The sequence below is a fragment of the Dermacentor albipictus genome, chromosome 4 (assembly GCF_038994185.2).
Source record: "Dermacentor albipictus isolate Rhodes 1998 colony chromosome 4, USDA_Dalb.pri_finalv2, whole genome shotgun sequence".
NCBI classification, from domain to species: Eukaryota; Metazoa; Arthropoda; class Arachnida; order Ixodida; family Ixodidae; genus Dermacentor; species Dermacentor albipictus.
In genome coordinates, this window is record NC_091824.1 from 110,038,851 (window position 1) to 110,055,754 (window position 16,904).

Consider the following 16,904-nt stretch of genomic DNA (forward strand, 5'->3'; position numbering starts at 1 on the left):
TTTCCTGAATATTTACAGAAACCAGTGCGTGCGTGGCCAAAGCTGTGATAAGTTAGCGTTCCGGGAACCATACGAAGTTCGAACACAAGCGCGATCCAGGTTGGAATGGGGCACCCTCTTCGTACGCCTTAACTTGGGATACCGGCAATTGTGTTAAGTGCCCCGTAACATGACTGAGTGGTAATTATTTTCACACCTCCAATTAATTTCGAACTTTTATTTAGCACTGTACCGGAGTTCTAGCCATCAATTTGAACATCTCGGTACAATCTGGTAGCCGCATTTCGTGTTTTTGCGGCCGCTGTCTATATAGGGTCATTCCACGCCAACCTTGGCGTTCGATCATCTGCGATTTCTCTAAAAAAAATTTTGGCGCTTGCGTACAACATGAAAAGTCATCCCAAGAATTGCTTTCCCGAAAAAAAAATTACCGTCTCAGGCGCCGCGTCAATTTTCTTGTAAGGCACAAAAGTATGCACCGTAAAACACGTTGCCAAAAACTGCGTTCCATTAATAAAAATATCAACACGCTATTGAAGATTGAAGGCGTTCTTTCAACTAAAGCAGCATTAGTCGGTTATTAACCATTCCTCCATTTTATAGGCTCTCAAATAGGGAAAATTTGTCCATAACTGAAATATTTTACGATAATATAGCGCCAGACTGAAAATAAATGTTAAGAAACTTAATACCCAGGAGCTATACTTTACGCGAAAAATCTTTTTAGGCGGATATATTTGGTATCAGTATGCGTAACAGTGAGCATAGGCGCCGATATACAGGGTGTCCCACGCCACTTTAAACATATGCAAATGCCACGTAGCTGAACAGAACCAAGGTAATGTTTGTCGTCGCTTAGAAGTGCTCAGATTATTTTTTTGTTGCATTCCGCCTTACATATAGTTAGTCGTAAACAATTAATGAACGTGCACGTCTTTGCATGCTGGTGGACGGTTTGCATAGCGCGGCAGTAAATCAGACGGAGCTTATACATGCAAACCCGCAGTGTGACACCGCGGGCGATTATTCAAGTAGTAAAGCGCATGTAGATCGTAGATGTTTGGTGCTCGTGCGTGGCTACACCACCACGTGTCGTGTCGTTGCTAGATCACCATTTATTATTCAGCGCGTGTGTTAGCATGCTACGGGCAGCTGGTATACTGGCAGGAGCCACCTTTGCATAGAAGTGTATGCTATATCGCCACTCAGCACAATTTGCACCATCCAACATTTAAAAAGAAACGGGCTGAGATTATGTGATCGTATTGCTGGATGACCCCTGAAAGTAGAACAAAAAAGCAAAGCGCGTAGTTTTTATTTTGGAACTCAAGACAAACATACACATATGCATTGAGGTTCGTTCACGGAGCTAAATATTTCGTTTTTCTTTGCGCGCAATGTAAACACTTGCACTTCCCCGTCTGTGCAATACTTCCGAACAATTTACGAGAACGAAACGGAGACACAGATAAACACACAAACGACACCGGAAACACATGTGAATACTGTAAACGCTACGTTGGGGCACATTTCCGCCCTTTTGGCACATTCTGGTATATTAACGCAACACTTACACAGGTTTTCACAGAGGTATGCATGCGGCATTCCGCATTTTACAGCGACATCTCAATACTTCCCCACACTGACTATACCGACGAGGGTGATACATTCCTCTGCGCGGTACTCTAAATATGGCCGCGAGTTTGTCTCATCCAGAGTTTCTGGACGTAGAACTCGGGTGGCTGGCTGGATTTTCCAGGTTGCCTTCGGTAAGCAAGCTATAGAATCCTTCCTTGGCGCGTCGTAAAATTTATGTTTGTGCGGATGCGGAGGTTGACAGCTGCGTTTTGTCGTAACCTCACAGAAAGCGCCGTTGCAGTCAAGTTTTCCGAGGGGGGTGCAATACTTATTTCACAACAGGGCGAAATATGGCTGTTACAAAAAAAAATGGAAGCTGCCTGACTAAAATCTGTGGTTAAAAACTCGGTGAGGGGCTAAAACCGGGAAGTTGCGCGACGAAGGTGCGTCTTTTGTGATCACCGACTCTGGGTAGCGCGCACCACATGCAGCGCGCTTGCAACACAGTTCACTGTCGCAACTGTGTTGCGTAGTTTCCTGACAGCTTACCCCCGCCCTGCGCGGAAAGCGGGCTACGTATCGATGGAATTCTTGCGCCGTCTCGTGCGTCGCCTCCGCCGCATTGAGAGCAGTTCTAGCCACGACGCAACAGCGCCTAGGCATAATTCACTGCCGAGACTAGGTTTGACCAATGCCCTCTTTGTGCTGGTACCTTTGAACACAGGTTAACGGTACCTTTGAACACAGCAACGCATGGAACGGTACTTCCCTCAACCATGTACGGGAGTCGCATGGCGGCGAGGAAATACGTTATTTGCGAGCATCCTTTGCACACCTATATATATACTTCAACCTCGGAATATGGAGTATGTGGCCGTTTCCGGATGCGCAAAAACGTACAGAACAGGGCCGGTATAGACGTGTTGGCTTGTTTACTGCAGTGGTAATCTTACAACTTGGCACTGCCATTAACTTGTAATTATGTAGTGAGCGCAGCGCTGGAGAGATCATCCGCAGACGAAACTATAAAGAGTTGCATATTGCACTCGTTGGTGACTCGCGTCTTTCATAGAAGCACATGAAGGTACGGATACTCCTCGTCTGCCTTATGATCCACGCGTTTACCTGTCAGCATCTAAGTACGGGCCGCTTACAGTTTAGCAAAGCATTCTTTTTTATTGTAAGTGATATTGTCGCGGTCCTAATGAACGCAAGACCGGAACTAACGTGAACCCTGTCGGTGCCATTTATACGTAACAATGCCCGTAAATGATGTGCAAATATGCTGTTTTAGCATCAGTTTCATGCACTTGCTTCACGTTGGGTCATATCTTCAGACAGCGTCGCCGAATATCTAACCGTGCGACCAACGCTTCCAAATCTGCATCCGTGCTGTTAGGCGCTCAATATGCGGAATGCATGAATATGTGAGCTGGTGTAGTGAGCGCGCCTAACGCTTCACAACACATTCTATATAAGCAGGCGGTGTTCCTGAGCTATATACATCACAGATGCACTCGTATGCTTGTGTAAATTAAAGTTGGCTGCCTGGAACAGAGGTCGCTGTTCTTTGCTTTCATTCATTTCTGTTTGCTTGCACGTTTTAAGCAGGTGGCGACGATGCTTTTGAAAGTTAGGTCCTAATGATAACAAATTAATGAGTTCGTTTAGAATAACGTTTACGAGCTCGAACGGGGCTATCATGGGCTGTGCTACAAGCAGACATTTGTTGTGTTTAGGTTACTACTTGTCAAATGCGACTAGCGGTGCGAATGGAGCGCATAGGCGTGCCGCAACTCTCATCATTCAGGAGATAACTGCAGATGGCTATGTTCGGTATGTAAACTTTGTGATGCTCTGGTAAATAAAGACAATTATTCAGCGGCGACGCATACTTATATACATATCTATCAGGTGAGATGGGATATGGCTGTACCGTTTAATGAAACCTCGATAACTGCCGGGGAGAAGGCCAGCCGATGAAAAACATCTGCGGTAAGCTGCACTGTCGTTTGGAAGCGGTGTATGGCACGTTCAAAGAGAGAGAGAGACGAAAAGGAAGGAAAGACAGGGAGGTTATCCAGTGTAAATACCGGCTGGCTACCCTGTGCTGGGGAAAGGGGTAAAGGGAATAAAAGGAGAAAGAGGCACGCATAATTCTTCGCAAGTTGGAGAGCAAAGGTATCAATCCAAACGCGCAACCTGGAAACGCGGTAGGTGACAAACAGTCGACTGTCAATGAAACCGGTTCTACATTACCGTCCGTAAACTCTCACTTTGCTTCAAAAATTGAGTTTCTGGGGAAGAAACGGCTGAAGCGCAGCATGCCGCTCTTCTTGCGCTTTAGGCGCGTGTGCCCTCTCCCGTCAATTGCAGTGGTCACACGCACGTGGCTTCAGGTCACGGCGCCGATGTATGTCCCGCGGGGTCGCGCCACACAAAGCGTTCACACCTCCGTGGTATAACGTTCAGCGCAATTTGTGGTAGATGACGCGCGTGGCGCACAGCGCCCCGCAAGCGCTGACCAGCGCCGCGCCGTACATGATGACAGTCGGCGTGCCTCCGAAGAGTCGAACCATGGGCCCAGCGAACAGCGACAGAAGCAACTGCGCCGGAAACATCATGCTGCTAACGAGCGCGATATCGGTGCCCAGGCCGCGCTCGGACCAGTCGGCGCCAGCCTCCACCTGCGATGCGTAGAGAAGGAGCATGGAGGCAAATTTTATTGCACGTGAAGCCGCAGTAGACTATAGGCTTCCTTATGGCTGGGAAACGGGCGCCACAAGAACACTTCACCTCAACGCTCAAACACCAGAGGAGGCTTTGCAGCAGTTGGCTGCAGCAAATGAACGGACGCTGCCGAAAGCTCGAAATGAAGGGATTTTCACCGAAGTAAAAACAAGGTGCGTCTCTTGACTAACGGCTCTTATTGGCGGCCAGTGTTTATGTGTGGTGGAGGGCCCCGGAATGGTTTTGTCTGTCTGGGTTTTTTTAACGGGCACATAACTCTAAGTACACAATCGCCCTTGCATTTCGCCTCCATGCATTGAAATGCGGCCGCCGCGGTTGAGAATTGAACCCGTGGCTTCGTGCTCAGCAGAACGACACTGAGCCAGCGAAGCCGGTCAGTTTTCCTTTACTCTGTTTCTTGTGAATGTGCGGCAATTCCGCATCGGATAATGATTGGAAACAAGATATGGTGGCGCATACCATTTTCGAGCTGTGGTAGTGCGCCACCAGGATGAAAGGCATCGTGAACTGGGTGGCGTACAAGAGACCCGCCGCGGGGGACACCAGTAGCACGGCTGCCTTGGTGCGGAAAATGGCAAGCAGAGCCACGCCCACGCAGTAGGCCGCCTGGCCTAAGACGTATATTGGCTTGGCACCTGCAAAAAAATTGAATTTTGAGCGTTCGGGGCTCGTTAGGCACAGATGCTTATCAGCTGGCAGCTGCTAGGGCCCGTAACGACAAAAGCCACGCCAGCAGCCACATTAGTGCAGTATCCGCAATTACACACATTGGCATACGGAAGTCTTGGGTGGAAAATCTTTACCTGATAGTATATACCAGTAAACAACATATACAGCAACCTGGAAAGTTGGGCGAGTTGGTGAATAATCATTATACCGTGTTGGTGAAACAGCGCTGACAAGGAAAAGGCGAAGACACACAGGAATACACGACACTCGTTGCACTCGCAACTATATTTCAGAACAAACACTTCGTATTGTATATATACTTGCGCACCCTGAGACGTCAGATATGCAAGGCAAGATTAAAAGCATTTTTTAAATTCGTTTCCTCGCGCATACTCGGGCGTAAAAGATAGGCAACATATCTATCATGGTGTGCAATCCTATTCTATTTGTTGCGCCCCCTAACGAAATTCTTTATTACACATATTTTTCTAGTGTTTCAAAAAGGCAACCTCACAGTGGCTGAGAAGAACAGATGCTTGACTGATACAACCCTTTCTTCTCTTGTAAATGTAAAAAGCTTCCACTATTTCCCTGGTCAGCCCATCCCTAATTATTGCGCAATAAAACTGTAGTGTCAATGTAAAGCGGCCAGCACCCATCTTGTGAGCAATGCCCTTTAATGGGAATGACTTTTTTCCCCAGAGAGCTTCTGTGCTCCAGAAGTCTTCTGTTTACACACCGTTCCGTTTGGCCGATGTATACTTTACCGCAAGACATGGGCAAACAGAATACAACGGACGACTTTCTTTCTTATGCTTGACCGTGCTCCTATAACCATGTACTTTTATTCTTGTTGACACTCTACGACCCAGTCCGTCAGTATTTTACCGAGTTTGTTAGGGGCTGAAAAAAAAAAACCACTTGTAGACCATATCTGCTACCTACGTTTTTTTAAATGATACGCAATCTTGTGTGCATATGGAATTGATACAATTTTTCTGCTATCATTCTATTTTCTATTACGCCCTTTCTGATAGCCATTGCACACATAACGAATGAATTTATAGGCTGATCTACATAGCACAAGTTTTTAGTATCCTGCATTCTTTAGCCTGATAACTTGTTGCCTGAAACTTTATTTTTTAAGGGCAAGACTTAGTTAAGGTCGCTCGCAGGCATGAAAAAGCTATGCCACTTTTTACGACTTTTGAGCGTCCCAAATTGTAGCTAAGCAAGGGCTTTTCTGATCATGGATGTATGACCAGCAAACATGGTCCGGTGTGGTAATTAACGCCACACCAAAGAACTACCTTGCTATTATTCAGCAACTCAACAGGGAAGGCCAGTCCTTGGCTGTTGACCTTGAAAACTTTCAAGACCTCTTCCACTCTTATGTCCAAAACACCATGTTCGACTATAGCCAAAAATTATATACAACACGGAACACGTTTACTGCAAGGCCGTTAAGGTTTGAATCAATTGCTTTGTCAATGTTACCTAGAAAAATACCGGAGTAGTACCGGAGCTACGTTCGAGCCTAAACATATACCGGACTTTTGTCTGTACGTAACATTATTCCACAGTATAGAGGTGGACATGTAGCGTGGGGAAATTAATTTAAATATGCTTTTAATCTTTCCTTGCTCATCTTTGACGTCTGAAGGTGCGCAAGCATATAAATATGAAGTGTTTGTTCTGAAATAAAGCGATTTCGAGTGCAACGAGTGTTGTGTATTCTTGTGTGTCTTCATCTTGTCCTCGTCAGTGGGCTGCTTCACCAACACGGTATGATGAACATATACAGAACTATAGATGTATTATATACATATACATATATAGCACAGAACATATACATGTACAGCAGGCAGAAGAGAAAGCAGAAGTAGTAGGTTGAACAGTATGAGTACGAGCTGATATGCTTGGGTTCTCTTAAGTATGCTGAGGAAGCGTGTCGCGTAGTCCCTAGGTTTTCCTTTGTGTAACTCATTCATATTGAACTCCAAGCGCACGTTGCATACGAACTGAGTGCTTATTAGCTAGGCCTCTTAAAGACAAGCCCCACTAGCCGCATACCTTGCCACTTTTCAGCACTGTATCCAGGCAGTATAATGATGTAGATTTCGCTGCCTTATACCATGGTCTCGTCATACAATATTTCTAGGCGGGACCCTCAGCCAACATCATTGCACACAGCGGTTAGCGAAGCAGGAAGAAAAATGTTACGTAGGCTTATTTTAGTACGAACTAATACGCTTTCTTTCTCTTATAGCCGTCGAGAAATCAAGTCAGGTCTATTTTTTTTTCATTTTTCATTTATGTCACACGTGCACTTATTTTGCACTTAATGTCCAGAAATACTTTCGATAATGTACAGACGTGAAAAAAATAAAAAAATAAATTCTGGCATTTAACGTGCCAAAACTAACGATTATTATGAGGCACGCTGTAGTGGAGGGCTCCGGATTAATTTTGGCCACCTGGGGTTCTTTAACGTGTACACAAATTTATGAACACGCGAGCGTTTTCGCATTACGCCACCATCGAAATGCGGCCGCCGCTGCCGGTGTCGAATCGGTGACCTCGATCTTAGCAGCGCAATGCCGTAGTTACTGGGCTACCACGTCGCGTGGTGATACGGAAGAAATCACCGCCCAAGCACTCCGTACAGATGATTAACTAGCGAAGATGAAACCTGCGGTCCCGATGTTTATCACTGAGCTAATCGCGAAGATTCATTAAACGACGGCTTGGTAGGCTGCCGCAACCTCAGTACGCAGTTGCTGCTTGTGCTCGGCTGCACGAGCCTGTTCCTGTGCCCGAGCTGCAGCATAGGCATGGCGTTTATGAGCTCGTTCCCGGTTCTGCTCGCGGCGTTGCTGATCGAAAGCTGCCTGCTCGTAAGGAGTACGTATGACACGTGGCCTACCCATTTCGGAGCCAGAAAGAAACTGCTGCACGCGCGCTCGGCTGCGATGGTGAGCAACGACGTCACTACTGGTGCAGCTAGTCCAGCCCCACCTAGATAGCAAAAGGCCTTTTCGCTCTGATCCATGACGTCATGTTCCTGGCCCGACTGCCATATAACCTAATGGGGATGCTCCCGAATAGGCAACAGTGATTTTGCCGTTACCGCTTTCATCACGCCATCCTTTTCAATTGAAATTTCGGGCCAGGTAGCGTGACGTCATGGATCGAACTAAAACTTTGGGCTATCTAGGTGGTGTTGGCTAATCGCGTACCTCTCTTTCTCTTGTTTTCGTGCGTGCGCATGGGGTTGCGCCGGAGGAGTTTTCGTCGTACAGGCGACCGACAGACGGACGGGCGGACGAGTCAGCTAGCCATATACAGCTTCGCTCATTCTTCCGCTGACATTCTTCAACTATTGGTCCGTTCGTGGCGGACAATACCCACCAAAGCGGTTCACAAGCTTCTCGATGAAGAGGGAGTAAAGCGCACAGGTGACAGAGTCGATGGCCAGGCCGAAACAACCCAGTCGCACTCCGCTCTGGTAGAGACGATAGGACTCTGTGCCCATGTGCGCCATAGGGTCTCCCCCGTAAACCACGGCGCCCACGAAGTCCGTGAGAAACAGCGAGTAGCTGACCAGTGCCATCCAGCAGAACAGGTTGGTTATACACAGCAACATCATAGACCTGCGAGGTTACACAGTGGAGGTGTTTGTTCAGACAGGCAAGGGCATGCGTGTTTTGTCTCGCTTCATGTTTATCCCCCCCCCCCCCCCGCAATAGTTTTTAAGCTGAAGTAGTACCACATGATCATGCATCGCTTGAACGAACTTACGAACCACTCGAGCTTACAACTGCGGTGTGTACCGCCGGTGTTCCGTGAGAAAACATCACCGAGGTGTTGTGCACTGGATAAGCGCTTGTGGTTTTGTAAGGTCTACAGGCCTTAATGAGAGTTTGAGGATAGCTTTAGTATGTGCGCTGTTTGTGGGATCACTGTGGGCACCATAATTCTCATCAGCAACTGAAGTGGCATGCCTGGCAATCAACCATGCTAACATCTCTAGCACAGGCACGTACCCAGGATTTTTTTTCGGGGGGGGGGGGGGCCCACCACCTCCATCATCATCATCATCATCATCATCATCATCATCATCATCTTGTTTTAGGTCCATTGCAGGACGAAGGCCTCTCCCTGCGATCTCCAATTACCCCTGTCCTGCGCCAACCGATTTCAATTAGCGCCCGCGAATTTCCTAATTTCATCGCTCCACCTAGTGTTTTGTCGTCCTCGATTGCGTTTCCCTTCGCTTGGTACCCATTCTGTAACCCTAATGGTCCAACGGTTATCTAACCGGCGCATTACATGACCTGCTCAGCTACATTTTTTCCTCTTGATGTCAATTAGAATATCGTCTATACCCGTTCGCTCTTTGATCCAAACCACTCTCTTTCTCTCTTAACGTTATGCCTAACAATCTTCGTTCGATCGCTCTTTGCGTGGTCCTTAACTTGCTCTCAAGTCTCTGCCCCATATGCACTGGCAGAATGCACTGGGCAATGCACTGGAAAATGCATTGGCACTGGACATATTGCACTGGCAAAATGCACTGATTGCACACTTTATTTTTCAATAATAATTGTAAGGTTCCAGTCAGGAGCTGGCAATGTCTGCCGTATGCGATCCAACCTATTTTTATTCTTCTGTGAATTTCCTTCTCATGATCAGGGTTCCCTCTGATTAATTGACCTAGGTAAACGTACTCCTTCATAGTCTCTAGTGGCCGACTGGCCATATTGCTCTCTTGTTCCTTTGTCCGGCTATTTATCATTATCTTCATCTTCTGCATAACAATATTCAACCCCACTCTTACACTCTCTCTGTTAAGGTCTCCAATCATTTGTTGTAACTCGTCTGCATTGTTGTTGAATAGAACAATGTCATCGGCAAACCGAAGGTTGCTGAGATATTTGCCGTCGATCTTTACTCCTAAGCCTTCCCAGTTTAATAGCTTGAATTCTTCTAGGCACGCAGAAAATAGCTTTGGAGAAATTCTGTCTGCCTGTCTGACCCCTTTCTTTATAGGTATCTCCCTGCTTTTCTTGTGTAGAATTAAGGTAGCTGTAGAACCTCGTAGATATTCTAACGCGAAAGACGACTCAGTAAGACGACAAACTATTTACAAATTATATTTACAACAACGGTTGCAGCGCTGACCGGTTAGATGCACAGCGCGAGCCCAGTTCGTTCTTCCTCCTCTTTTCTGGAGCGATGGCGCCTACGCGCCTCGTTCAAACAAACAAATGCCTCACGCATGTAGCAATATTTTCCAAGCTTTTTACGTAAGTGTTCTGTACTCCTCGATTACGTAGTGCCTCTACGATTGCTGGTATCTCTACTGAATCAAATGCCTTTTCGTAATCTATATAAGCCACATAGAGAGGTTTATTGTACTCTGCAGATTTCGCGATAACCTGGTTGATGACATGGATGTGATCCATTGTAAAGTATCTCTTCCTGAAGCCAGCCTGTTCCCTTGGTTGACAAAATCCAGTGTTAACGTTATTCTATTGGAGAATATTTTGGTAAATATTTTATATAATACTGGGAGCAAGCTAATGGTCCCATAATTGTTCAATTCTTTAACGTCTCCTTTTTTGTGGATTAGTATAATGTCTGCATTCGTCCAGTTTTCTGGGCCTCTTGCAGTCGATAGACACTTCGTATAAAGAGCCGCCAGTTTTCCAAGCATTATGTCTCCTTTATCTTTGATTATATCGACTGTTATTCCACCTTATCCTCCCGCTCTTCACCGTTTCATGTCTTGCAGGGCCCTTCTGACCTCATCGCTAGATATAGGAGGGTTTCTGTATCCTGTTCATTACTGTTTCTAAGTGAACTATCGTGACTCCTCTGGGTACTGTATACAGGTCAGCTTAGAATTTTTCCGCTGCTTTTACTGTATCTTCGAGATTGCTGATATTATTCTTCGTATATTTTAGTGCATACATCATGGTTTGTCCTACGCCAGGTTTCTTTTTTACTGATTTCAGGCTGCGTTCATTTTTTACGGCTTCTTCATTCTTTTTCATGTTATAGTTTCGAATATCAGTTATTTTCGCCTTGTTGATCAGTTTTGACAGTTCCGCGAATTGCGTAACGCTGCGCGGCCGCCAGTCCCATAAAACCGCGTAGAGCGCAAGACTCTGCGATTCTAGACGCACTGCGCTCACTGCGAAAGGTTAGAAAAACACCCACATAAGCACAGCAGAGAAGTGGCTACGTGAGGTGGTTCGACCGATAACTGTAGAAGCGTCATTCAAAACAAGTAATTGTTCCCCACTTCCGGCGGCGATTTCTCTACTTCCTTTTTAAATAAAAAGATGTTGATCCATAAATATTCTCATAAGCAACGGTTAACTTTCTTATTATTCGCTTTTGCTTGCAGTTTGGTTGTTGCCTTGGCTCTCTCCCTTAGTAGATCGCTAAATATCTCAACTCCTTGCGATTTTTGTTTCCAGTTGCCAATTTTGCTCGAAAAGTGCTGTACAATTAGGGAAAAGCCAGACGCGGTAACGGGTGACAGTCATATTGCTTATGGTTTGAACGGTTATTGCAATGTCTGAAGTTGGAGGCTGTTTCGCAATATTTTATTTTCTACCTTATCTAACGCATATCGCGGATATGTGGTTGCGAGGGTCCGCCAGCGTCGCGGCGAGCCGTCTCTCGAGGAAATAATGAAGCAAAGGGAAAAGTTAAACCCAATTGGCGTTTTCTCCGGCCGCAACTCGTTCCATGAGAGTACAGACCAGCTGAGTAACAGCCGCATCCCTCTCCTTGTCCCAGGATCAGCCTAAACAAAGAAGGTTGAACTAACAAAAGCAACAGCTATGCTCGTGACGGTTGAATAGATGGTGACAACTGAACGCATCTCGAGTTAATCGCGCGGGTGTGGAATCTACGAGAAAACAGTCCTTCACATTACAAGAGGTGCCGATAACTACCGCCATCTAAAAGGAGTGAAAAAGGCAGCATAATGCTGACCGATGAACAGGTGCGAAGTCTCAACATTGATCTGGCGGCGCTTTAGGAATGTGTGAGGAGTGGTGGCGTGGGTGGGGAGGGGGGGGGTGTATGCCATTTGATTTCGGGGGGGGGGGGCCCGGGCCCCCCCGGGCCCCCCCCTGGGTACGTGCCTGCTCTAGCATCATATTAAAGATAGCATATCTGTGTCTCAAGTTCAATGAACAGATGGAAACTCCTGTGACGCTAGTCATCGCTTTTACATGACCGTTACTTGAGTGAACTTTTGTTTGAATAACAATTTCTTCAAACCATTGAAGTTCTTCCAAATAAAACTTCAGGGTAACTATTCAGTCGAATGGCCTGCCTTACAGTTACATTAGGGACATCAACAAATTGTTGACTGAAGTAAATGTTAATTGAAGTCAATCATAAATAAACGGGTCGGCAAACGGATCAAGGATCTCGCAGTCGTTTGTTAGTGTGAATAGTTTGTTCAAGTGAGGGTCAATCAAAGCTCTTTCGTGGATTTTGACGTTACTACTGATGACTAGATCCAGGTATTCATAAGGTTCCGCTTATCGAGTAACATTTTCCGAAAATCACTCAATTTGCAGCTCAAGGGGAAAGGTACTCTATGGCAGTGAACCTGCCATTGAGATATTCTGTGTGACGAGATATGGGAAGGAAATTTCATTCGGCACCAGAAGCTGACTGAAACAAAACACTCTCTATATAAATTATATTAGTTCCTACAAGAACTAGAACTAGAAATACACCCACACACAAAAAAAAGAAAAAAGAAACAGGAACAGGGTATGAGCTGAAGGAAAACCTTCCAAAATTAAGTTCTTGCTATTGCAATCCTGAAACATGTGGCGGGCTGGTGGGTTCGGGTTCGTGCGATTTTTTGACATGTCTCTATAGCTCTTCTGCATTATATATTTTGATTACGCTTTAAGCACGAGTACGGTTCTTCAGTGTGTACCTCTGAATGTTGATCTTGCTTTTATTTTCGTTTGTGCATTATCTATGTACAGTAGGGAAAAATTATGTTTTGCGTTTGGGTCCTATGGGTGTTGGGTTATGCCAGACCACTAGCCTAGGGCACTAGTCTCTTGGACCCGCCCTGCCAACGCACTTTATTGAAACCGCGTAGCCTACCCACCGCGTACATAATTCGCGTATCCCAGCAATGTATCATAAGGAGGCTGTAATATATATACCAGCAGTAAAAATACCTGCGCGCTGTTAATAGAAATTTTAATGATAGGTGAGCAGGTTAGCAAAACAATTGGTTTGGCATGCTACTACAGGTTTAATTGCATAACGAGAGACCAAAGGACGAGAAAAAAGAAGGAAACGCCGCTTGCATCTACTCGCACAAGGGCTACGAAACGGTCGGCAGCGAACATCGTGAAATCAACAAAATGGAAAGTGGAGCTTAATGACACCGTCAATAAGCAAAATGTTATCCATCTCCATCCTTTTGGCTGCACCACCAAGATGGGTAGTCATTTAAATAACCTTCTGAGCAAATTAGCTCACAGGACGCAAGTACAAAAAATATCCTTTTCATTACTACTGTATACCACGTAGCTGCGAAAATAAAGATCTGTAGTTTAAAGTAGCACTGCGTGTGTTGTTTTCGTTGCATTCGTCAAGTCGCGCTACACATTGTAGTCGTGTGTCATAGTCCACCAAGTGCGAGAAATGTTAACTGCGTTGGTGCCGACCTCAGTAATGCAGAAAGTTGTTTCAGACGTAACATTTATCCTTGTGAAGAAAAGCTTCACGCATTAAGATTCACATCTCATTCTTTTAGGAAACAGCCGTTCAACTTGTTGAGATTTGTGGTCATTGGAGCACATGCCCATAGGCCGTTGCTTTGTTTTCAAAGCCCAGGAAGTTGAGCAGGCTGCCCAAATTTCATTGCGACTGAGATGCAGCGCAGTAACCTGAGTGCTATTTGAAGCGGGGGATGACGGAGCAGTGCTGCCCCGTCATCTCGCGAAGAGGCCCTTTTTTAAACAACATATGTTGTACTAATAATCAATGTGTGGAGCCGCATATACCTGGGCATGTAGATTATGGATAGGAGGTAAGCCTTCATCGTAGGGGGCGCCTCTTCTTCCGCGCTCTTGTCTCCGTCTTTGAAGGGACTGTTCGCCTTGCGCCTCGCGAGCTCCATGCTTTCTGTCTCCTCGCATCCGCTGGCCTCGTCGTTGGTGAACCTCTCATAGTCACCGCGGCTTCCGTCTTGGTCAAAGTACCCAGCCGCCGTGGCCGCCCTAACGACGTGCAGCGGCATCTCGCGGAAGCTCGCGAGGGTCAGCAAGATGCAGACGACGAAGAATGCGCCGACGATGCCGAACACGGTCTTGACGTGCCCGCCGAGACTGGCTCCGACCGCCGTGCTTTCCCAGTCGATGCCTCCCATGACGTAGCCGATCGCGCCAGAGAGGCCCGACAGAACGGTGAACATGGACAGCGCCCGCGCGTGGTCCGGCACGATTGTGACGTCGAGGACGTAGCTCCTGGCCGGCGATTGGCACGCGTCGCAGCACATGTCCAAAAATACGAAGCCCGCGATGGTGAACGCGATGCCCCGGCTGTGCGTGGACCAGCCATGGTTTGGGTCATTCCCGTCAGTCGAGTTGCTCGGAGGCAAAGTAAGAACGTTCGCAGAGTTCCTGGAAAACGGTAGGAACAAAAAAAGCGCCTTCAGCAGTTATTTCATCGACGATTGCCTGTTGCATTCTACCGCAGTATCAACATTTTGAAGCGTTGCTTGAAGTCACTTTATTGAAAGGCATCATCGTGGTTCGGTATAATTAAGCATTTCCATCATCCAATTTTCGACCATAAATAGGCAATTCATGCACCCTTGAATAAATTAATGGTCACTCGAAATTCAATTCATTAACGCAATCCATCTGCTCATAGAATACCTTGCGCGTCTTTAGGCGCTTCCAAAAATGACTTGGCCTGTCCTTGTTGAAATACACATGATACGCTATATTTCCTAAGTCAGCACAAACTGATTCGAAAGAAATTTGTGGCATGTAAGATGAAATGCCCAGTTCTGGGACTATTCGAAGTGTTCGAGCAGCCGGCTGCGTACTGCGCCAGCGTCGCCTAGCGGTAGCTGTTGGTTTCGAGACCACGATGGCCTATGCTACAAGCGTTAGGAGCTTGCATGCATGCGGCATTGCCACTCGCGGCCTTATCGCCATGTCGGCCTGTACCTTATCTCTCGATCGATGGCGACCGGGACTACGCTTTCGCTTTGCGTACTGCGTGTACTGACCGGCACTGCGATACGTCCGCGAATAGCCCTGCCACATGCATAACCTTGGCGCTAGTACACAAAGTGTCCCGAACCCAGCAACCACTGCTAAGCGACATCGGCGCAGTCCGCAGCTCGACCACTATACACAAGTGTGATTCACAGTGTGCATCTTGCACTTCATTAATATCGTGCGAGCATCGAGCACTCGCCGTGTCAGCGCCTTTCAGCGGCAAGAAGCGGCGAGACCGAGCTGCATGCATTAAATTGGAACACTCGCGCATTTCACATGTTTCTGAACAGGGAGCTCTCGATGGCAAGCTTCGTGAACTCTGAGCGTGGCACTCACCCCACCGGAATCACGACGCTGCCTTTTCCTAGATGTTCCTCGTCCATGCCGCTGTCGCCGAGCGCTATGCCAAAGTCCTGGCCGTTGGGCAGGAGTATCAGGCCCAGCAGCATGCCCAGCGAGAGGAGCACGATGAAAGGCCGCCGCCGGCCGAAGCGGGACGCGCAGGTGTCGCTCATTGAGCCCAGCAGCGGCGTGATGAAGAAGCCCAGCGCTGGGCTGAGGCACATGGTCAGCGCCACGAACGAGATGGGTATCCCGAGGCCCAGCAGTATGGGGCCGATGAAGGCCGTCTCGGCGGCGTAGCACAGCTCGATGCCGCACACGGCTCCGCTGAGCATCACCAGCTCCCAGGTCCTCTTCTTGCGGAAGATGTGCGCGTACTTTCCCGGGATGTCGCGTACGCCCAGAGGGCATTGTATGTCGCTGGTGCCCATGGTTCCTTCACGTAGTCGGTGGTATCGTCGGGCCTTCTTCAGAATGGCGTCATCGTGCTACGGTCTGAAAGGCAAGGCATCAGGTACAGCAGTCGCTTTGTGCTTCACGTTTGCTCACGCAGTTAACCGGGAATGTATTCGCTGTTCCGTGTTCACAAAGCGCGATCCAGGGGCACTGAGTGCTTGCGGTTTCCGCAAACCCACCATCGGTGTCTCTTCTTACCTCACCAGTGGTTAGAACAGCAGACTCATGAAACCATGCTATGTAGCGCACAATCTTTTAGCATAGAATATGATCACTATTGGCGTGACTGCGCAGTTTGTGAAACGTAAGCTGACGCGGTTCACGCAGGCAGGCCTTTGAGCTTGTCACGTTTTGGGATTGCTCCGCGCATGACCCTTAAATAACGTGCGTTCACTAAGGTATCGCTACATTTAAGCAATTACTCGAATGAGGCTTGAGGGGTTATCTGGCAAAGCGCAAAGCTGCATTGCTCACAAGTGGTTTGAATATATATGCACTGAGGTGTTACGAAGGGCACCAATGACGGCAGCTGCGGACACATCCAAGTGAGCAAAAAGTATTGACGATGGCGCCCTAAAATGCGCAGCAAGCTCCAGCCTTTATTATTTTTTTCCCTGTGTTTTTTTCTTAATCACTTCCCTGAAAAAACGACGTGACTGTTGCAATATAGCAATCCCACAAAGCATGCTGCCTCTTTGCAGCTGTACAGAGCGGAAAGGGACAACAAAATTCTGTGTGCTATTTTGGGCAAGTTGTTTTTCGACGCTGTTGGGTCTGTTATATCGAAAAACAAAACGCAAACGTTCTTTTCTTCGT

General features: G+C 47.1%; 1 protein-coding gene across 1 annotated transcript; it reads right to left on the reverse strand.

The window, feature by feature from the left end:
- Nucleotides 1-1,299: 1,299 nt before the first annotated feature.
- Nucleotides 1,300-16,467, reverse strand: LOC135914039 (membrane-associated transporter protein-like). Its single transcript, XM_065446762.2, has 5 exons — nt 15,627-16,467; nt 14,064-14,681; nt 8,410-8,651; nt 4,789-4,964; nt 1,300-4,265 (listed from the first exon to the last, which is right to left on the reverse strand). Exons 1-5 carry the CDS (start codon nt 16,061-16,063, stop codon nt 4,047-4,049), a joined length of 1,692 nt encoding a protein of 563 aa, XP_065302834.1. The 5' UTR covers nt 16,064-16,467; the 3' UTR covers nt 1,300-4,046.
- Nucleotides 16,468-16,904: the final 437 nt, after the last annotated feature.

Coding starts and splice junctions, on each gene's coding strand:
- LOC135914039 (XM_065446762.2), bottom strand. CDS start 16,063: ATGGGCACCAGCGACATACAATGCCCTCTGGGCGTACGCGACATCCCG. Junction 14,682..15,626: donor AGCGTCGTGATTCCGGTGGG/GTGAGTGCCACG, acceptor ACCGTTTTCCAG/GAACTCTGCGAACGTTCTTA. Junction 4,266..4,788: donor ACTACCACAGCTCGAAAATG/GTATGCGCCACC, acceptor TACGCATCGCAG/GTGGAGGCTGGCGCCGACTG.